Genomic DNA, 22,653 nt, shown 5'->3' with positions numbered 1-22,653 from the left:
TGGGTTCCCAAAGTACTGTGCACTTCCTCTGAGAGCACGTATCAAACTGGTAGGAATTGTCTGCCTGAGTGCCTCCTTCCCCCCAGCCTGTGGCAGCTCAGCAAGGGCGGAGTTGTGGCTTTACCATCTATCGTCACCTCCTCGCACAGGGCAGTGCCTAGCTTAACAGGTGCTCCGCGGACAACTACTGAGCGAATGCCTCCCCCAAGCCCATGTGCCACCGTGCCTGCCACCACTTCAGCCCGTGCCACCTGTCTCCGTGGTGCTCACATGCAAAGCAAAGCACATGGGGGACAGCAACACATGTGCACCAACAGGCCCAAGCGCCCCCTACCCTTCTAGCCCAGGAAATCCCCCTCGGCTGTGATCCAGTTACTGCCACGCCTCCCCAGCCTGCAGCAATCCTAACCTCAAAAACATCAAAGGAACACTCCACAAGGCGTTGTGGCCACAGCATCATCGCAGCCCCTTGTGGGTACTGAAGGTGGAACCTCAATGTGTGGCCTGTCTGGCTTCCTCGGGGGGAGGGGGAGAGGGGGGGACGGGGGGACGCGAGTCAGCGAGGGGGGCTAGGCTCACAGGAGTGAGGCAGCTGGGAGGGGGTGGGGTCCCAGGCAGAGTCAGGCCCTGGGACAGGGTAGCACTTTCACTTGGTGCTGGAGGAGGAGGCATTAGCAAGAGGCGAATGGCGAGCCCAGTGTCCTGCCATCTCATCCGGTCACACCTCTCCCAGGGGGCAGAGGAGCCAGGCGAGGGAGCTGGAATTGTGTCACTGGAATGTGTTACCAACACCAGCCACGGCTCTGTAGCTGGGAGTGGCTGATCGCATCATTGATTATCATGACTGGGCCCAGGATGAACCACAGGCTCTGAGGATGAGGTACTGAGGGAAGCTCCATGGCAGGGAAAGAAAGAGGAAGACAAGATTTTGGAAGCAACGAGAAGGGGAAAAATAATGTTTTGCCAGAAAGAGTGAATTTACGGTGAATATAAAAGACTGAAAACGCAGTGTGGTTTTACAATCCATGTAGACATAAAATGTATGACCACAGTGACAAAGGACCGGAGGGTGCAAATACAGGAGAACCTCAGTTCTAGAATTCAATTCACTCCGGAAGGCTGTTCAAGAAGTGATTTGTTTAAAAACCGAATCAGTTTTTCTCATTAGAAATCATGTAAATTGAGTTAATCTGTTCCAGACCCCCAAATGAGTCCCTGTTTTAACCTTTCTCAATTGCCTTGATCATTGTTCCATGAGCACTTACATCCCTTAGCAACATCAGCGCTCTTCATGCTTCAAATTGTGCTGATTGTCAGTTTGGCCAGGCCACGCTCAGTAGCCAGATCGGACACGCGAACACCTCTATCACAAAATACTTTGCAAGTATTTTTTAAATCTCTATTGTTGTTCTCACAACTTTATTTTCTTTCTTTTTTTTTTAAATATATTTTATTGATTTTTTTTTTTTTTTTACAGAGAGGAAGGGAGAGAGATAGAGAGTTAGAAACATCGATGAGAGAGAAACATCGATCAGCTGCCTCCTGCACATCTCCTACTGGGGATATGCCCGCAACCCAGGTACATGCCCTTGACCGGAATCGAACCTGGGACCTTTCAGTCCGCAGGCCGACGCTCTATCCACTGAGCCAAACCGGTTTCGGCCTCACAACTTTATTTTCACTTTGCTTCTTAGGACTCATGGTGACTTACTGTATATATTTAATAATAAGCAACAACAAAAGCAAAAATAGCCGAAATCGGTTTGGCTCAGTGGATAGAGCGTCGGCCTGCGGACTGAAAGGTCCCAGGTTCGATTCCAGTCAAGGACATGTACCTGGGTTGCGGGCACATCCCCAGTAGGAGATGTGCAGGAGGCGGCTGATCGATGTTTCTAACTCTCTATCTCTCTCCCTTCCTCTCTGTAAAAAATCAATAAAATATATATTTTTAAAAAAGCAAAAATAAAACAAAAACCCACGAAAATATTCACAGCACAGTTTCCTGAGATGTTAACAATGTGAGGGTTAGCTGCGAGCTGACTCATGCTTCGCATTCTCTCCTTTGCTTGTGCCTGAGACGCGTGGCTGCTCATACAGGTACTGGCATGAGAGGGCGGTCGGGGCGAGAACCAATGTTTTTTCGACAACGGAGACATTTTTCCGTGAACAACTTGGTAGAGAACTGAACTGTTCGAGAAACCGAGGTTTGACTGTACACTGTTGTAAGATTCTTACATTATACATGATGTAAGAATGTATGATACAATTTGAAGACAGACTATGATAAGTTAAACCCGTCAAACATATAGCAACGATTTGGGGGTGGTGAACACAATACAAAATACAGAAAATATATTATAGAATTGTACACTGAAATCTATATAATTTATTAACCAATGTCACCACAATAAATTCAATCAAAAAAATTTTAAAACCCCATACAAGCAACCACTAAAAAAGGTAAACCAATGAAGTATAGCTAAATAAGTAAGTGGTAGAGATAAAATGGAATCCTAAAAATTTTTTTAATGAATCCAAAAGAAGGCAGAAAAATAAAAAAGAATAAAGACAGATGGTATAATTAAAAACATATTTTAAGATGTTAGACACACTCAATCATACTGATAATGACTAAATATATGCTGTCTATAAGAAACACTTTAAATATAAAGACACAGATAGACAGTACCTACCGGTTTACTATGTGTAAAACGATGGAGAACACAGACCATGCTATCACTAATATCAAAGAAGGTGGAGTGGTTCTGTTAATATCAGACAAGGCAGACTTCTAGACAGGAATATTACTAGGGATAAAGAGGGAAATTTCATAATAATAAAAGGTCAAGACGGCCCTGGGCAGGTAGCTCAGTTGGTTACAGCATTGTCCCAATACACCAAGGTTATGAGTTCGATTCCCAGTCATTGGTTGACCAATGAATGCATTCACAGATGGAATGACAGTTAATGTTTCTCTCTCTCCCCACGCCCCTTTCCTCTATCTCTAAAATCAATTTTAAAAAAAAACCAAAAACCTACTTCACAGGGTTGTTGTGAGGAAAAAATAAGGGCCAACCGGAGTGGCTCAGTTGATTAAGGATCATCCCATGCACCAAACGGTTGCCGGTTCAATTCCCAGTCAGGGCACATCCCTGGGTTGCAGGTTTGATCCCCAGTCGGGGAGCGGAAGGAAGGCAATCAATCGATGCTTCTCTCTCCCATCTCTCCCTAAGCATATAAATAAATAAATAATTATTTTTAAAAGGTAATGCAGCAAGGCACCTAAAACAGAGCAAATTATATAATGCAGCCATTATTATTCCAGCTATGTAACTATATGTGCACTGAAAAGACTTCACAGAAATACATTAAAATAATTATAGTTATGAATGGAGGATTAGCTCTAAGAGTTTTTTTATTAGTTCCTTTTTTGTACACCTCTGTAGTTTTCAAATTTTCTACAATGAACATGTATAACATTGTTATCAGTTAAAAAAAGTTAACTATTAAAAGGAAGTTGAAGATATTTAGTCCTTTTAACAGACGTTTATTTTAATATAGAAAAATAAAATTTAAAAACAATGAAGATATAAACCCAAAAGAACTGAAAAAGGTGCTCAAATAAATGTTTGCACATAAACATTCACAGCAACACTGGTCCCAAAGGCCAAAAGGTAGAAACAACCCAAATGTCCATCAACAGATGAATGGAGAGACAAGATGTGGCCTGTCACTGCAATGGAATATTATGCGGCCATAAAAAGGAATGAGGCACTGACATGCTACAACACACATGAACCTTGAAAATGCTAACTGAAAGAAGCCAGTCACGAAAGTCCACGTATGGTACGATTCTATTTACATAAAATGTACAAAACAGACAAATCCATAGAGACAGAAGCTGACTAGTGGTTGCCAGGGGTTAGGGGAAGGATAAGGGAAAGAGACTGCTTACTGGGTACAGGGTCTCCTTTGGCGGTGATAAAAATGGCCTGCAACTAGATAGAGGAAAACAGTTCATTATATGTTGTGTGAATTTCATCTTAGTTAAAAAATTAAGGATATGGCCCTAGCTGGCTTGGCTCAGTGGATAGAGCGTCAGCCTTCGGACTGAAGGGTCCCAGGTTCAATTCTGGTCAAGGGCACATGCCTGGGTTTGGGCTTGATTCCCAGTAGGGGACATGCAGGAGGCAGCCAATCAATGATTCTCTCTCATCATTGATGTTTCTATCTCTCTTTCCCACTCCCTTCCTCTCTGAAATCAATCTATATATATAAAAGCCTAAGCAACCGTTTGACCAGTAGCAATGGCGCGCACTGACCACCAGCGGGCAGACGCTCAACACACAGGCATGGAAACATGGAACAGAGGGAAAGATTAACCGAAGCTCTTATATGCAGTCTAGCAGCCCGGTGCACAGATTCGTGCACTGGTGGGGTCCCTCAGCCTGGCCTGTGGGGATCGGGCCGAAACTGGCAGTTCAACATTCCCCGAGGGGTCCCAGATTGCAAGAGGGCGCAGGCCAGGCCGAAGGACGCATCCAGTGCACAAATTCGTGCACTGGGCCTCTAGTAAAGATATTAAAAAGAAAAAATTAAGGATACGTATATCATATGCATGTTCTATGTCTATAAATAGAAAAGGTACACAATTAACAATAGTTACCCCTGATGAGGAAGGAAGGACTTTCATTTCTGTCCCATTGTCTTTCCTTCTTAAACTGAGCATGTATCTTCATTGACATAAAGACTTTAACAAAAGTAAATAATATCAGATACAAAATGACATGTAAAGGTTTCTAGGAAAGCCCTAGCCGGTTTGGCTCAGTGGATAGAGCACTGGCCTCAGGACTGAAGGCTCCCAGGTTGTGGGCTTGATCACCACTGGAGGCTGTGCAGGAGGCAGCCAATCAGTGATTCTCTCTCATCACTGATGTTTCTATTTCCCCCTCCCTTCCTCTCTGAAATCAATAAAAATGTATATATTTTTAAAAAGTCTCTAGGAAAGAAAAACAAGGCATGAGGCTATACTGTGGCAGATGTGTAGTCCTAGAAATGAGGAAAACTAGGACCCCAGATATTCACCAGAAAGGGCAAGAACAAGCATGTCAAACTCACAGCCCGTATGCAGCCCACACAAATACTTTTGTGGCCAGCCAATATAATGATATGTAAGAAACATCTTAAGCCCTAACCGGTTTGGCTCAGTGGATAGAGGGTCGGCCTGCAGACTGAAAGGTCCCAGGTTCGATTCCAGTCAAGAGCATGTACCTTGGTTGCGGGCACATCCCCAGTAGGAGGTGTGCAGGAGGCAGCTGATCACTCTCTATCACTCTCCCTTCCTCTCTGTAAAAAATCAATAAAACACATTTTTTTTAAAGAAGAAACGTCTTAATAAAAATTTCGTAACTTAATTTTTACAATATCCTGGTATACATAATCCTATATAATAAAAGCCTAATATGCAAATCGACCAAACTGCAGAACAACCAGTGGAACAACCAGTCGCTATGATGCACACTGACCACTAAGGGGCAGATGCTCAACGCAGGAGCTGTCCCCAGCCCATAGGCTGGCCAAGGCAGGTGCCAGCAGGGGTCCCAATTGCTCTGCCAGTTGCCCCACAGATCAGTCCTGATCGCTGGCCAGGCCTAGGGACCCTATCCATGCATGAATCTCATGCATTGGGCCTCTAGTTATTAATAACAAACTACAACATTCACTAATGACTGATTACTATAATCGTGTTGCATTCATTTCCCTTACGCGCCTTACGCGCAGGCGCACCATTTCTCTCCACTAATACTAGCCGCAAATATTTTAGCTGCCAATTGCAACATCATTAGTCTTGGACTGACTTGTTTGGTGTGTGCAACAGGAAATATTTCGCTTTTGGAGAACAAGAAAAATAGGTTTATTTGTGTTACACTTATTAATTTGTGTAGTTAATTCAGTGTCTGGTAAGTTAATGTTCAAGAAAAAATATTAACTTTTATTAAAGTGTTCTATTATTGTATGTTAACTCATTTATTTCAGCCCTTTGTATTCAGCATGTCTCTAGGGAAATAAACCTACATTTCTATGAAAATTGAAGCTTTTGTTTTTTTGCGGCCCACAGAAAGTTAAGCCTTGTTTATCTGGCCCATGTTAGCCTTTGAGTTTGACATGCTTGGGCTAGAAAAGAAAAGCACAGGCCTGCTCTGCTGTTAAGTGTCCTGGGCAAGTGCTTTCTCCTCAGAGGGCTTTAGTTTGTCCATCTGTAAAATGGGTGAGTAGAAACTCCTAAGTGATTTATAAATGTTTTTATATTTTTTATTTTCAGATTTTTGTTGTTGTTGTTAATCCTCACCTGAGGATATTTTTGCCATTGATATTTACAGAGAGTGGAAGAGAGGGAGGGAGGAGAAGAAGAAGCGAGAGCAAGAGAAACATCAATATGAGACACACTTTGATTGGTTGCCTACTGCACATGCCACAACCTGGGTTGAACCTGCCACCCAGGTACGTGCCCTTGACCAGGAATTGAACCCACAACCATTTGGTGCATGGGCCAACGCTCTGACACTGAGAAATGTGGGCCAGGGCTATTTTCAGATTTTTAAAAACCCACAAAACCCCTTTTGCAATTGTAATCTTCAATGAAAACCCAATATATAAACAGATAAAAATGAGCAGTGCTGATGAAGGTGATGATTGGAGACACCCCCACACCTGAACCACAGAGTAGGTGACATCCTAAAGCTCCTCCAAGCTCTGGAAGTAGGGGGGGCAGGGGGGTCTAAGAAAGCCCGAATCAGACCAGAACCACAGAGAAGGGAGTGGTGACTGATCACTCCCGACAGAACATTCGGAGGAAAACCCTCCCCGGCAGTCGGAGCGGGGAGAAGAGGAAGGGCAGAGCTGGGTGAAGCCCCAGCCAGCGACACCACAAGGAGCGGCTACCAGCCAGGCCATCGACAGCCAGGGGCCAGGCAGCCGAGGGTCCAGGGGGCAGGTGGACTGTGACAGCCGGGCCCCCAGCGCTGTGGAGGTCAGGCAGGTAACAGCTGTCCCCGGTCAGTGTCCTGCTGCTCTGGGAGGACAAACAGGATGTTTGGAGCAGATTACCAGAAGTGGCCACAGGAAGCCATGACACCCCCTCCAGGTAGCACTCCTCCCCCCTTGCTTCCGGGCGCTCTCCGCAGACCAGGCGAAAGAGACCTCAAGTGCCGACTTCCCGAGAGCGGGAAGGGCAGGAATTCACGGGAAGCTCAGGACACAGCAGAAGAGGCCACCTGAGGTAACGAGGCCACCGGCCATCCCAGCAGCTCCCTCGCCCCAAGAGGCAGCCAGGCGACTGCACGACCGGCCACTCGTGAGCCCGGGCGGTCCCCAGGACAGTGCAGTCCCCAGGCGCCGCAGCCACTCCCTCACATCCGCCTCAAGGAGCCACCGACCACTGTCCTGGAGCCCACCGTGATGAGAAAGCGCCCAGAGGGCCAGCGGGCTGAGTCCATGGGGAAATGACAGATACAGAGGAAAGCAAGGGCAGGGACACACCCATTTCCACCCAAGGAAGAGGCACGGTCCTGGAAACAGAGCAACGGAAAGCCTGGCCAGGACTCTCAAAGCCACTTCAAACCACCAACGGGGCCAGGGCTGGCCCAACAGATGGACGGCTGCCTGGCCAGTGTGGCTCAGTGGTTGAGCACCGACCTATGAACCACGAGGTCACAGCTCAATTCCCAGTCAGAGCATGTGCCAGAGTTGCAGGCTTGGTCCCTGGTGGGGGCATGCAGGAGGCAGCCGATCAATGAGTCTCTCTCGTTATTGATGTTTCTCTCTCTCTCTCTCCCTCTCCCTTCCTCTCTGGAATCAATAAAAATATATTTTAAAAACAAAAACAGATTGACTGCCCCTAGAAGGGTACAGAGGTGGCAGAGCAGTCCATCACTGGGTGGGCTTCTAGCTAATGGCTGTGCCCACTCAACTGACAAAAACCACAGTTCATGGTCTAGAAAACCAACCCTCCCTTTTTCTGCTGCTACCAGGAGCCTTGCTGGCCCAGGCCCACCCTGTGAGCTTCACAGATGTCACGGAGCAGCCTGCACAGCCTCCTGGACCCCAGGAGGCCTGAGGGTTCTGGGAGAAGCCGAGGCTGCACTGGAAGCAGGTCCTGGAGTGGCTTCTGCGGCAGCTCTACTGTTAGTCTTAGGTGAGCGACTACTATAAACCAAGCCACCAAACCACCTCCTCCCCCAGCCGCTTCCTCCTCAAAGCCACCAAAGAGGCTCAGGGGAAATGGCCAATGAATACGCCCGGCCCTGGGCTACCACCGCATCCCCTGCAAACCAGAGGCCCAACACCCTACCCCACAGGGCCACGAGGGGTCCCAAATCACATCGGAAGATAACCAAGGTCAGATTCCTTCCCTGGGCCCAGCTGAACGGCCAACCAGGTTCATTTGCATTAAATGACCACCACCAAGGCCACCGCAAACATAAGCAGCAGGTCTGTGAAGTGGAGAGGTGACAGAAAGCCACAGCCCCACAGCAATTTCCAGATTACTCCAAGGATGAACCATGATAACCGTTACCCTTGACCGAGCACTTTAAAGCATTTCAGGAAATGCACCTGCTTACAGATCAGAGGCCTGAGTCCCAGGTGTAAGATCCGCTGAGGTCACAGCCAGCAAAGGGACAGACAGCATCGATCCAGGCCCAGGAGTGGCCGACAGCGGGGCCTGTGGTCTGTCCGGGCCCCCAGCTGCCTCCCCAACTGCCTGGAAGCAGAGGGTTTCTCGCTCAGACTTCCCTGTGGAGGAAGTGGTTGGCCGGAGGTTAGGCATCACAGTTCATGCCCATTTCATCATCAACCACCATCCAACATTCATTAAGCAACTGCAGAGAGAACCGAGCCGTACTTGATGGTCAGAGACACCTGAAAGGCAGGTAAGAGCCCTGTCTTCAAGGGGCTTACAGGGCTGGGGAGAGACAAAAGGCAAGAAGCCTGATTTATATAAATCTGAGAGTTTTACCAGAGTGGGAGGGCCAAGAGGTTGCGGGTTTTAACCGGAACAAGTTTTCTGCAGAAGGAGGCTGCAGCTGAGATCCCAGAGGTGGAGGGTGAGGGGAGTTGGACAGAGCGGAGGCTATTGTCTGCGACGTGGACAAAAACCCAGACTCCAGGCAGAGGCAAGCGCCTGGAGCAGTCGGAATGCAATCTAACTCAGAGGACACAGCGCAAGAAATTCCAGACCCACAACTGTATATTTGCTGTAATACAGGACGGAGAGAGAGCATCCGAGAACCCCCATCAGGGCCAGGTGGGCATGTGCTCCGGGGAGCTGGGCCTCTGCTGGCGACAGAGAGCCCAGGTGAGGGCTGGGCCCTCAGTTCCTCCAGGTGCTGCCGCGAAGACAGGCGACTGGTGGAGCCAACTCTGACTTCCTAAAGAAACGACGTATGGATTGGGTAGGTGTGAGCTCCTGATGCTTTAAATGTTAATGAATAACTTGGAATTTTTTTTTTAATATATATTTTATTGATTTTTACAGAGAGGAAGGGAGAGAGATAGAGAGTTAGAAACATCGATGAGAGAGAAACATCGATCAGCTGCCTCCTGCACACCTCCTACTGGGGATGTGCCTGCAACCAAGGTACATGCCCTTGACCGGAATCGAACCTGGGACCTTTCAGTCCACAGGCCGACGCTCTATCCACTGAGCCAAACCGGTTTCGGCACTTGGAATTTTTTAAAAATATATTTTTATTGACTTCAGAGGGGAAGGGAGAGGGAGAGGGAGAGGGGGAGAGAGAGAGAGAGAGAGAGAGAGACATCAATGATGAGAAAGATTCATTGATCGGCTGCCTCCTGCACACCCCCCACTGTGGATCGAGCCTGCATGTGCCCTGACTGGGCATCGAACCCTGACTTCCTGGTTCATAGGTTTATGCTCAACCACTGAGCCTCGCCGGCCTGACAAGTTGGAATATTTTAAAATCCATGAAGGCAAGCAACAGGGTCTGCAGGCCAACCTGTGACTTCCCATCTCTGCCTACGGGTGTCAGCATGAAGAACTGAAGAGAGAATGGGCTGGGAGCTGCAGACCCAAGATCAAGTTCTTGCAACATCATCTGTTGCGACAGTGGGTGTGTCCCCTTCCTCTCAGCCCCCTGGGTTTCAGTTTTCCTTCCTTATCTGTAAACGGGGAAAACTCGGATCTGCCCCGAAGGATTGTTGTCACAATCATATAAAAAATGACACAGCAGCCCTAGCTGATTTTGCTCAGTGGTTAGGGGTGTAGGCCCACGGGACCGAAGGGTCTCGGGTTCGATTCCCAGTGAAAGGCACATATCTCGGTTGCAGGCTAGATCCCCAGCAGGGGTCAGGGTCAGGGCACATGTGGGAGGCAACCAATGGATGTGACATCGATGTTTCTCTCTCTGCCCCCCCTCCTCCTTCCCTTCCACTCTCTTTAAAAATCAATGGAGCCCTAGCTGGTTTGGCTCAGTGGATAGAGCATTGGCCTGCAGACTGAAGGGTTCTGGGCTCGATTCCAATCAAGGGCACATGCCCGGGTTGCGGGCTCGATCCCCATTGGGGGGCATGCAGGAGGCAGCCGATCAATGGTTCTCTCTCATCATTGATGTTTCTCTCTCTCTCTCTCTCTCTCTCTCTCTCCCTCTCCCTTCCTCTCTGAAATCAATAAAAAATATATTAAAAAGGAAAAAAATTTAAAAAATAAAAATCAATGGAAAAATATTCTTGGGTGAGGATTTAAAATAATAATTATTATTATTAATAAAAGTCACAGGCATTTAAAAAAAAAGTAAAGCCTGTGAAAATGTTGCCTCACCTAGAAGAGCCCATGATTTCACACAGGCCAAGGAAGAGCGGGGACAGCAACAGAGGGAGCAGACAATAGATGAGGCCACGAGGAGAGGGTGAGAAGGAAATGACTTGGGTCTCAGGCCGGAAGAATCTGGACAATGGCATCCACGTCAAGGGTGGAAAAATAAATTTAGGAGTCGCCAACACACAGTGAGAGAAGAGGTCACGCAAGTAGATAAACTGACCTAGGAATCCGGGAGAGAAACAGGGAGCCCAGCGAAAGCTTTGGGAAAACACAAAAGAAGCGGATCTTAAGGAAGAGAAGGGGAAATATGGCCACTAAAGCGTGGGAGGTGTGCCTAGCAAAAGAAAAGAATGGCCCAGGCCGAGTTTAAAACAGAAAAGGATGCCCTAGCTGGTGTGGCTCAGTGGGTAGAGTGTTGGCCTAGGAACTGAAGAGTCCCGGGTTCGATTCCGGTCAAGGGCACATGCCTGGGTTTGGGGCTCGATCCCCAGTAGGGGCCATGCAGGAGGCAGTCAATCAATGATTCTCGCTCATCATTGATGTTTCATATCTCTCTCTCCCTCTCCCTTCCTCTCTGAAATCAACAAAAATATATTCTTTTTAAAAATTAAAAAAACAAAACAGGCCAAAACCGGTTTGGCTCAGTGGATAGAGCGTCCGCCTGCGGACTGAAGGGTCCCAGGTTCGATTCCGGTCAAGGGCATGTACCTGGGTTGCGGGCACTTCCCCGGTGGGGGATGTGCAGGAGGCAGCTGATCGATGTTTCTCTCTCATCGATGTTTCTAACTCTCTATCTCTCTCCCTTCCTCTCTGTGAAAAATCAATAAAATATATTTAAAAAAAAAAAAAATAACAGAAAAGGAGCCCTGACTGGTTGCTCAGTGGTTAGAGCAGGGGTGGGCAAACTTTTTGACTCGAGGGCCACAATGGGTTCTTAAACTGGACCGGAGGGCCGGAACAAAAGCATGGATGGAGTGTTTGTGTGAACTAATATAAGTTCAAAATAAACATCATTACATAAAAGGGTACGGTCTTTTTTTTCAATAGTTTTATTCATTTCAAACGGGCTGGATCCGGCCCGCGGGCCGTAGTTTGCCCATGGCTGGGTTAGAGTGTTGGCCCTTGGACCAAAGGGTCATGGGTTTGATTCCCAGTCAAGGGCACATACCTGGGTTGTGGGTTCACTCCCCTTGCCCCAGTCAGGGCATATGCCAGAGGCAAAAATATCCTTGGATGAAGATTACAACAACAACCAAAAAACACAGAAAAGAAGCAAACAAAAGAAGTTAGGAAGAACAGAAAGGTGAAAACACCAGAAGAAAAGGGGTAAAGATCAACCTGTACTGGCCCGGCCGGCGTGGCTCAGTGGTTGAGCGTCGGTCTATGAACCAGGAGGTCACGGTTCGATTCCCGGTCAGGGCACATGCCCAGATTTCGGGCTCGATCCCCAGTGTGGGTTGTGCAGGAGGCAGCTAATCAATGATTCTCTCTCATCATTGATGTTTCTATCTCTCTAGCCCTCTCCCTTCCTCTCTGAAATTAATAAAAACGTATTTTTTTTTAAATATATTTTATTGATTTTTTACAGAGAGGAAGGGAGAGAGATAGAGAGTTAGAAACATCGATGAGAGAGAAACATCGATCAGCTGTCTCCTGCACATCCCCCACCGGGGATGTGCCCGCAACCCAGGTACATGCCCCCGACCGGAATCGAACCCGGGACCCCTCAGCCCGCAGGCCGACGCTCTGTCCACTGAGCCAAACCGGTTTCGGCAATAAAAACGTATTTTAAAGAAACAACCTGCACTGATGGGAGATACGGGGTGGGAGGGCACTGGGAGTTATAAAAGGTGCTGAGGTGGAGAAAGACACGGGGGTGGGGTGGAGAGTGGATGGAGACAGAGGGCCTCCTGGCGGGTCTGTCTGCCGCGTGTAGACACCTCCGTGGCCCTCATCCCGTGGGGCCTCCCAATCAAGGAAGGCGGGACTTGGGCCCATTTGACAGCCTGCTTTCAACAGGTGTTTGTTTTTAATTGCTGTAAGAGGCCCAATTCTCCGTGGCTCATTCAAAAGACACAGCCGGAGCCGGTTAGGCTCCGTGGATAGAGCGTCAGCCTGCAGACCCAAGGGTCCCAGGTTCGATTCTGGTCAAGGGCACGTACCTTGGTTGTAGGCTCCTCCGGGGCTCGTGCAGGAGGCAACCAATCGATGTGTTTCCCTCACATCCATGTTTCTCTCTGTCTCTCCCACTCCCACTTTCCCTAAAAATCAATGGAAAAAATATCCTCCTTAACAAAAACACAAAAGACACACAGACTCGGGGCCAGCGGAGGACGGCGATACGTGCCTGAGGGTCCGGAGCTAAGTGGCTCCCTAAGACACTGCAAGCAGCTCCCGGAGCTGCCCCCACTTGCTCTTGCTCGCCCAGGGCCCAGGGCCCTACTATTCGCAACAGCTGGAAACGTGTGACCCGCTGCCCCCACAAGAAAACGGAGCAGAACATGGCTGCTCTGCCAAGTGAGTTCTGAATAAGCTGCATTCCATTTCATTAAAACAATTACCTGAGTCCCAGCCAAGAATTACATAAAGCTTCCTCCCGGCACCACCCCTCCCCCATGAAACCCACATCATGCTTTTCAAGCAGGCAGAGTGTGGCCTGACACCCCACTCCGAGATCACACAGGACGATCCCATGAGCCCTACAGCGGCCAGCCTCTGCGTCCTGGCTCGCTGAGGACAGATGTGCGGCTCGGAGGCCTTCGCATGAGGCCCTCTCCTGACAAGGGCCTGCTGGAGGCGCCGGACCCCCAATGCCCAGGGGCCCCTGGTGTTGGAATCCAGCTATTTCTCTCAGATGGGAGACCCAGCGCCCGGCTTTGCGTCAGCACAAAACAAGACAAGAGGGACCTAGGAGTGGGGATTCCAGGAGAGGGAGCCTCAAGTGGGAGAACTGGAGACCAGATTTCAGCTGATAGCAAGAGCCTGGGGCCACTCCGGCCCCTGCTGCCCGTAGGCCCTGTAGGCCCGTGGTGCTCCCAGGGCACAGATAAGAGGCTCCTGACGTAGCCTGAATGGCATCTTGTCCCCTCCCCCCAGGCCCCAGCTGCCCGGAGGCTGTTCTCTGCCTTTGTGAAGCTTCCTTCTGCAACCCACCCGCCACCCCTCCAAGCCCAGCACCTCCCTCCCGACCCTGCTCACCACACCCGCGGAATCTGCCCAGAGTCTGCCTCCAATCCCTGAAGCTCTTTGGCCAGGGCTGGCCCTGACTTTTTTTGCACAGGTCATGGTGGTGTGGGCGCCTGTCTCCAGCCAAGCCCGCGTGGCTCCCTTCCCTGCCCACCCACGCTTTACGCCATCGGTGCAGTCACAGGAGGCCGAGGGTCACTCAAGTCAATCACAGGCAGACACTCAGGGGCGCCCCTGGCCAAATGACTCGGCGCCCACTACAGCTTATTCCAACCTTTTATCATGGAAATACCCAAACATATAGAGAAGTTGAGACATTACAATGAGTACACATACACCTTCTACCTATATTCAATCGTTAACATTTTGCCATTTTGTATTAAAAAAAATGTGTGCATCCCCCATATACACCACACACACACCTACTTTTTGTTACTATGTTCTTTAAAACTAAGTTACAGACATGACATTTTACTCCCGAATAGTTCAGTATGCACCTAACAATAACAATGTTCTCCCATAAAACCACAATACCACAATCACACAAGAAATAAGCATTAAGAGGCCGTCTTTAAGGGAAAAATTGGCCACCAGGGCTCTGCCGAGTCTGGCCAACCACACATTCTGCCTGCCACTGGCCCGTCCAAGGCCTCCCTGGAGAGCCCGGCCTGAGCCCCACTGGTTAGGCAATCAGTTTGGGAGCTGGAAGACTCATCCGGACGCAGATGCAGGCCTGAGGCCAGCTAGACTCCCAACAAGACCACAACTGGTAGGCATTGTGGGCTGGAGGCTGTGGAGCCTCAGGCCCATCCCCGGTGAGGAGATGATCTCGGATGCCCCTTCCATCAGGTGCTTTCTCGAGATTTCTGGGAACACTCAGCTTCCTAATTCTTTCGCTCACTCTCTTCCTCCCACAAGACACCCTCAGTTCTCCACCTGAAAAGGTGTCAACAACTTCCTCCTCGACATGGGCTGGCTCCAAAGGCAGCCATGAACAGACAGGAGAGTGTAGGGGGCAGGGCGCACAGAGGCCTCCGAGCCACCAGGAGGGCGAGACGAGGGGCCTCGGAGGACAGCCCTGCGCGGTCAGCCCCCAGTCTGTCTTGCAGGTAACAGGTGACGGGAGTGGGGACAGGTGGAGAAGTGGAGCCCTCAGAGGCGGAGATATTGCTACAGGAGCCCAGAGCCCCATCCTGAGTCCCCAGGAAAGAACAGAGGAGGAGGAAGAAGCCAGAGAAGAGGAAAAGGACAGATGTCGGAGACGGAACAGAGAATGGAAAGCAAGCAAACCAACAGGCACTCAGGATGGGAGCCAGGATCATGAACTGAAGTGTAAAGACTGGTTACAAGCTCACTCTGCGTTAAAACCCCAGCCTGGCACTCGCTAAAGCACGTGGTGGCGGGCTCGCCCCCTCTGTGCCTATTTCGTCATCTATAAAATGGGTAGCAGCAATAACGAACCTGCACCTCGTGCGGCCCACATGATTCAACACAGCAACGTCCGTAAGGCGCCCAGCACAGTGCCCGCACAGTACACGCTCAGTCAGTGTTACGGGTAAGAGTTCTGCCGACACTGTGAAAACAGACGTGTTCTGCAGAGGTTTGTGATCATTAACCAAGGCAAGGGGCTGGGAGGAGAGTGAAGCTGGAGGAAGTTCTCTCAACATCCTCCATCTGGAGGGTCACACACCTCATGCATAAACGGAGGCAGAGGGCTGCGCAGCGCATCAGCGGTAACTCCGGCCTCCCATCGGCCCCTCAGCGAAGGGCCCACCAGCCTCCCCGGTGCATGGGATCACCCGGAAGCTGGAAGGAAGGAAGACTGAGATGTCCCCGCAGAAGACCCCCAACCCACCGTGGTGGGGCGACGGCCACCAGAAGCCCCAGCCTTTCCACCCTAAGCCTGGCTGCCCAGGCAGCAGACCCCTCGGCACAGCAGAAAGGGCACCTGCTCAGAATCAGACACCCAGGGTCTGAAGCCCAGCTCTGCCTTCGCCAGCGCACAGCCCCAGAGAAGCCCTGGCACTGACTCAGGGCCCCCTGAGGGCATGTCGCTCCAGGAGGCCCTGCACAGGCCCAGCAGCTGGGCGCCCTGACCCCGGCCCAACACAGAGGCACCACAGACAGCCAAGCCCAAAGTCCAGACTTTCCATGGGAACAGGGAGGCTCCACAGCCCCAAATGCCCCAGGCAACTCCCCACCCCCAGTACCCCTCCAAGGACAGACAATGAGGCACTGTTTTCCAGAGGGTCAAGACTGCTGAGAAGCTGAACGAAGACATGTCCAGATTCCAGCGGCAACTGGGCATTGCCAACAGCTGGCTGCTCCCCTGGGAGGGGGCAGGCAAAGCTATGGAGGCCTGTGCTGGACCCGCCCTCTGCCACAGAGGCATGTCCTGGGGGTGGCCTCTGGGCGCAACTTTTAAAGGTAACTAGCAACACTCAGCAGGCCCCTGGTCAGTCACAGATCACACCTATTAGCTGATTATGATTAAAATGACCAGATCCAGCCCAGTGGTTGAGAGTCAGGAGGTCGTGGTTTGATTCCTGGTCAGGGCACATGCCTGGTTTGCAGGCTCAATCCCCAGTGGGGGGCATACAGGAGGCAGCCGATCGATGATTCTCTCTCATCACTGATGTTTCTATCTCTCTCTCCCTCTCCCTTCCTCTCTGAAAAAATAAATAAAATAAAATGACCAGATCCAGAACTGGGTCAGTCTAGGCCCCAATCCCAGCTCCCCCAGCGGACGTTTCCAGAGCTCGGGTTTCCACATCTGCGAGCAGAGATAAAACCCCTCCCTCGGGATGGCCGTGAGGACGGCACCAAGTGCTGAGCCCGTGCCTGTCTCCCATCAAGCAGGAGTGATCCTTAGTGGTCACAGCCCCTCTCACACCCCAAGCCCCCCATCCCCCACCCCGCCAGGCACTAGGAAGGGGGCAGGGGGAAAGCAAGGGGTCAGTTCAGAAAACGTAATCAGCGCGCTCCTCCATGCTGGGGAACTCTGTCCAGGAAACTCCGGCCAGAGAACAGGGCAACTCCCAGCCAAACCAGCGTCTAAACAGCAATGAGAAAAGCCACCAGCAGCCACCCCACAGCACAGGCCGAGAGCACACACAGGGAAAGGCTGTGTTTATGTTTTCCTGCCCAAAGAGCGACTGGGAACTGATTAAATAGCACATGGTGAGTCTGTCACTAGCAGCTATGGGGAGGGGAGAGTTCCCCCATTTCTTTAAGACCCAAAAAACCAAGTCCCAGCCCAGACCCCTGCCCCTCTAGGCTCACCACAGGGCAGACCGTATGCTCTCCCCTATTCCGCTCTCCCCCGTTCCAGGGGCCAGGAGGCTCACGGCAGAGGGCACGCTCAGGAGAAAAATAAAAATGAGGCCTGGCCTCTGTGTCTACGCTAACTAAGGAAACAGCTGACGGGCAGGGTGCAGAGCAGTCAGCCAGACAGCTGCCGGGCCTGAGCACAGCGGCAAATTCCTCTCCCCTCCTGCACGCCCCACTCCTCCCGCCCAGGCTCTGGTCAGCCAGGCGCGGCTGGCCCCCTGGGAGCTGAGGCCAAGGAAGTTGGGCAGCCAGGACCCAAACAACAGGGAGCCTGGGGTGGAAGGCGGCAGAAGTTACAGGTGGCAGCCATCACCCTGCCGAGACCCTCCCACCCCCACCCCCACAGCCGGCAGCTCAGCCCTCCTCAGGGGGAAAGGCCTCAGGTAGCTGCTGCGGGGCCAGGCTGGGCTCCAGTCCTGGCTTTGTCATTCAGAGGCTGTGCAGCCTTGGGCAGGTGACTCAGCCTCTCTCAGTCTCCTCACTTTGTAAAAGGCAGGTAGTGATGCCAGCGGCGGCCCGAAGGGGCTCTTTACAAAGGGCTGCTGGGAGGGCAGGACAAGCTGAAGTCGGGAAGACCTCCACACTCAGCAAATTGACAGCCCCGCAACCTGCCAGCCACGCTCTTTCCTTTCCGAGACTAAAAGTCAGTTTCCCGGCCTCGCATGGAAGACTCTCAGAAGACAGGACCTCAGGACTGCAAACTCACAAAGACGTTCTCAGTCCTTCAAACAGCTCGGGGGAATGTGCAGAAGCAAGAGAGCCACATGAGCATGTCAGAAGCTGTAACTGCTCCCCGTTCCCACGGGGAGGGCCTGGAGGCTTTCAGAGCCCGATTAAAAAGAGACACCCCCCCCCCAGCCTCCTTTAAAGCTTACTTATTTTTATGTGAAAAAATACCTGTCTGCAGGCCATGCCAACCTTGAGTGTGTGGGGAAATGGGTGCCAAGTCTGACCCAAGGGCAGAACTATGCCTGGCAGCCATCGCACCCTGCACAACAGGCAGGACCGCACACCACCCCAGCTCCCCCAGCTCCCCCAGCTCCGGGAGGGGGGTGGGGGAACGATCCCAAAAGAAGCTGCCAGGAAGTAGTGAGGTCGCAGTCCTGCTCCGTCCCCTTGGAAGTGCAGTGCCTACAAACAGCCAGTCTGAGTGGCCTGTACACATGGCCGCGGGGGGCGGGGGCGGGGGTGCGTCACTTCAGGGGGGGGTGAATCCACTCCTCACAGCCTGGGGCAGAGAAAGCAGCAATGGCCATACAAGGCACCCACAGTCCAGAGAGGGAAGACAAGGCTCCTACAGAGAGAAACTTCCCCTCCTCACCTCCCAGCTCTGCAGCCTCAGGCGTGAAGGGGAGGAAGAGTGAACCCTCCCGGCCCAGGGTTCACAGCCCAGGGTTCACGCCACCCGAGGCATTCATTCCTAGAACCCTGGCACCACCCGCCTTGGGCTGAGTGTCTGGTTCCAGGAGACACTCTCTCCGGCCTTGACTGGCGTGGAAGAGGCGTTCTGGAGCTCCAGGGGCATGAAAACAGTGAGGCTCTGTCCCGGGCATCCTGTCTGAGGCTGGGAGGGGTGGACGGGCTCCGCCAGCCAGGACAAGTTCAAAGATGACCATACCTGGAGGCCCACTTCCCTCCTCTGCCCCTGGCATTGCCCCAGCGTCTGGGAGTGGGGTGCTGATTCTGTCCCCTCTTCTAAGATCAGGCTGGTGTGTGACAGAAAGGGGACGGCTGGGACCCAGAGGGGAGACCTCGGCAGGCGGTGAAATGGAGTGACCGGCCCATGAAACAGGGCGGCCAGACCCGAAGTGGGGGGTCAGCGGGACGCAGGGGAAACTTGTCTTTGTCGGGGAGGCTCCTCTCTAACTTATGGCTCTGACATGAAAGGGCTGGGCTCGGAGAGGCTACCCCTGGAGCGGGGGCGGTCCTCCGGGGGTGGGGCAGCCCTGGAATGGAGGGACCAGCCTGTGAATGGATCCGGCAGCTGCTCCCCGAGTGGGCGGTGGATCCGTGCGGTGCGTGGGGTGGGGGCGGTCTGTGGAGCGAGGGTCCCTAGCTGGGGGTGGTCGGCTCCGGGTGGGGGGCTGGTCCTTGCGGTGCAAGCCGGTCCCTGGGGCTGGTCTGGGAGATGCGGGCGAGTCCCCGAGGGCCGGGGGCCGGGGGCCGGGGCCGGAGGTGGGGTCGTCCCCGAGGCTGGGCTGGCGGCTGCGAGGGCGGCGCGGGGCCGGCCTGGTCGGGGCTCAGGCCCGGCCCGAGATCCCCGCCCCGCGGAGCGCCGGCCGGCGGGGACCCAGCGGGGATCGGGCCCCCGGGGTGGGATCCCCGGGCCCGCCGCTCGCCCGCGCCCGCCCGGCCCGGGGCCGCGCGCCCCCCGCCGCCTCCGCCCTGGCCCCGCTCACTCACCCAGGTCGTCCATGGCGGGGCCGCGAGCTCCAGGAACCGGCTCGACGTCGCGCTCGCCGCCCGTCCCGGGGCCGCCGCTCTCCGCCCGCAACTTTTCCGCCGCGAGCCTCGGCCCGGAACGGAACGCGCCGCCGCCGGGCGCCGTCTTCGCGGACACGCGCGCCCCGCCCCCGCGCGCCCCTTGGCCCCGCCCCCGCGCCCTCTTAGCCCCGCCCCGTGCGCACCGGCCCCGCCCCCTCCGCGGCCCGCGAGGGTGCGCCCAGCCGGGACTGGGGGCGGCGCTGGGCGGGGCGGCGGCGCCCCCTCGCGGCCCAGGCGACAGGTGGGTGACTCCCCGGCCTCAGGCCCTCCTATCAGTCTTTTTTTTTTTTTTTTTTTTAATGTATTTTTGTTGATTTCAGAGAGGAAGGGAGAGGGAGAGAGAGATAGAAACATCAATGATGAGAGAGAGTCATTGATCGGCTGCCTCCTGCACACCCCCTACTGGGGGTCAAGCCGAAACCAGGCATATGCCCTGACCAGGAATTGAACCGGTGACCTCTTGGTTCCTGGGTCAACGCTCAACCGCTGAGCCACACCCGGCTGGGCAGTCTTCTTTTTTTTTCTTTTTTTTTCAATTTTGAAGGACTCCGTTTACTAACTGAGCAGATTACAGAAATAAGCATGGAAGATACCTTAGCTCATCCTTCCCATCAGCCATTGATCTGGTCCTCCCTGTCCCAGCATCTCCACCTTCTACACACGGTGGGCTCCTTCCTCCCCTCGTGGAGAGGAGAGCTGGAAGGGCCGCACGAAGTTGTTCCCTTCCTTGAAGCCTTTCCCACAGTGTAGACCTCGTGAGTCAGGTCTTCCGTGCAGACGATGCCACCTTTACCAAGAGGTCGAGCAATCCATGAGTTATCTGTAGGGGCAATTCTTTGTTTGTTGATTTTGCCATAACCACGCTTGGAGATCAATTCATTGACTGACTCCAGATTTGGGTACCCCCATGCAATGTATGACTCCACCATCCGCAGCCTGTTCACGGAAGCCTTGCGGAGCTTAACAAAGGTGCCCTTGCAGATCTGGCGAAGGCGAAGAAGCGGCAGCACCTTTCAGACCTCTGGGCTCACCCCACTGATACCTCTGATCCTGCTGACAAATGCCAATTTGGGTTGGGCAGGTACGTAGACGTTGCCAGCTTTTCTTGCCGTCCTGGCCATTCGAATCTCCGTTCTGTACATCTGCCTGTGTTCCTGGTGATGGTGCTTAGCTTTCTCATAGATGAGCTTCCTTCTTGCCTTTCGAAGCATCTTTTGGGCAAACTTCTTTCTCAGGCGCTTGATCTCCAGCTCTGTGCAATTCCTTTGCTTTTTCTTGAGGGTTTCTGGCACAGCAGAAAGCTCCTCCTCCTCCTCCTCCTCCTCCTCCTCCTCCTCCTCCTCCTCCTCCTCCTCCTCCTTCTCCTCCTTTCATGGTTCCAGCCGGAAAAGAGCCTCCCGTCAGTCTTCAGAGTCACATGCCCATCGCCTGTCTTGCTATCTCAGTCTGATCTGTGTCTATCCATCCACCAGACACTCATCACATGTCTGTCCGCCGGAGTCAGATTTGTTTGCCTGTCTGTCTCCCAGTAGGTCCCCTCCCGGGAGAGCCCTGAATCCATACCAGGCAAGGAAGCGGGGACCTTTGGAGGATCTTTCCTGGGGTCGCCCTCTGGGCCCACGACCGTGTAACTCACAGCCCAGCCTTTGGGGCAGATTCAATGCTTTGCAGGTTCTGTATCTCCATCTTCCACATGCCCACTCTCCCAGGGGAGATTTCTGAACTCTGCATGAAGCAGAAGGGGCCCCACCTTAGACATTAAGAGAAAAACTACAAAGATGTTACACCCAGTGCCAGGCACAGTGTCCAGGACACCCCACTGCCACCCCAGAGGGCTCTCTCCCATAGACTCAGACATCGAGTAATAATAACAACTGCTGTTTATTAAGTGACAAATACTATATGGCTATTATCTAAATTAATTCTCATAAAGGTAGTTATTACTATCAGCCCTTCCCCACATTTTGTCAATTTTATATAAAAACTAGGGGCCCAGTGCATGAATTTGTGCACCTTGAAAGGAACTGTGGGCCACAAGGCTGCAGCGGGCACAGGGCGGGTCTCAGCCCATCCCCCGCCCAGCCCCTCCCACCGTGGCCAGGTCCCCTGTCAGCTGGCAGCCCCTCTCCCACCACAGCAGTTCTCAGGAGCTGACTGCACCAGCCCCGCTCACACCCGCTGATGACACGGAGCCATTGGGGCTGGCACCAGCAGCGGGTGCTGCTGCCCCAATCGCCCCTCAGGAGCAGGGGGAGGTGAAGAAGCCCTCAGGGGCAATTGGAGCCAGCAGCCGCTGCTCACATCCGCTGACGGCGCCAGGCGATCTGGGCTGGCACTGGGCGCCAGCAGCCGGTGCGAGTGGGGCTGGTGCCGGCAGCAGGTGCAAGCACCAGGTGGGACCGTGGTGCATGACAGCAAAGAATTTTCAGTAACCACCAGAGGCTCGCCCCAATGATAGCGACCAGGCGCCCTGCCTTGGTCTGGCGCCCCTGCTCACCTGCTCCACCATCCCACCATGGCCAACACCCACCATGTTCTGCACGCGCCCCCTGGTGGTCAACACACATCATAGCAATCGGTTGTTCGGTTGTTCCCCGGTTTGGTCTATTCACATATTAGAGTTATATAGAGAGAGATACTCTGCAGCCCTAGCCAGTTTGGCTCAGTGGATAGAGCATTAGCCTTGCAGACCAAAGGGTCTGGGGTTCCATTCTGGTCAAGGGCACATATCTTGGTTGCAGGCTCCTCCCCGGCCCAAGCCCTAGTCAGGGTTCATGCAGGAGGCAACCAATCGATGTGTTTCTCTCGCATTGATA

At 52.7% G+C, this 22,653-nt stretch overlaps 1 protein-coding gene and 1 pseudogene across 2 annotated transcripts in view; both read right to left on the bottom strand.

Moving 5' to 3' along the window:
- Window positions 1-19,922, bottom strand: part of PXN (paxillin) — a 47,863-nt gene extending 27,941 nt beyond the window's left edge. Inside the window, exon 1 of the mRNA XM_081113977.1 lies at window positions 19,757-19,922. Within this exon, the coding sequence (XP_080970103.1) occupies window positions 19,757-19,769 (13 nt within the window). The 5' untranslated portion in view covers window positions 19,770-19,922. The remainder of the gene's footprint in view (window positions 1-19,756) is intronic.
- Window positions 19,923-20,448: 526 nt separating this feature from the next.
- LOC308534996 (large ribosomal subunit protein uL30-like) lies at window positions 20,449-21,126 on the bottom strand (annotated as a pseudogene). The gene has a single exon. The product of its transcript is annotated as a large ribosomal subunit protein uL30-like (transcript).
- Window positions 21,127-22,653: the final 1,527 nt, after the last annotated feature.

Source organism: Myotis nattereri, assembly GCF_964212035.1.
Source record: "Myotis nattereri genome assembly, chromosome: 19".
Lineage (NCBI taxonomy): Eukaryota > Metazoa > Chordata > Mammalia > Chiroptera > Vespertilionidae > Myotis > Myotis nattereri.
Note: the sequence above shows the minus strand (reverse complement) of the source record. Positions and strands in the feature narration are given on the sequence as shown.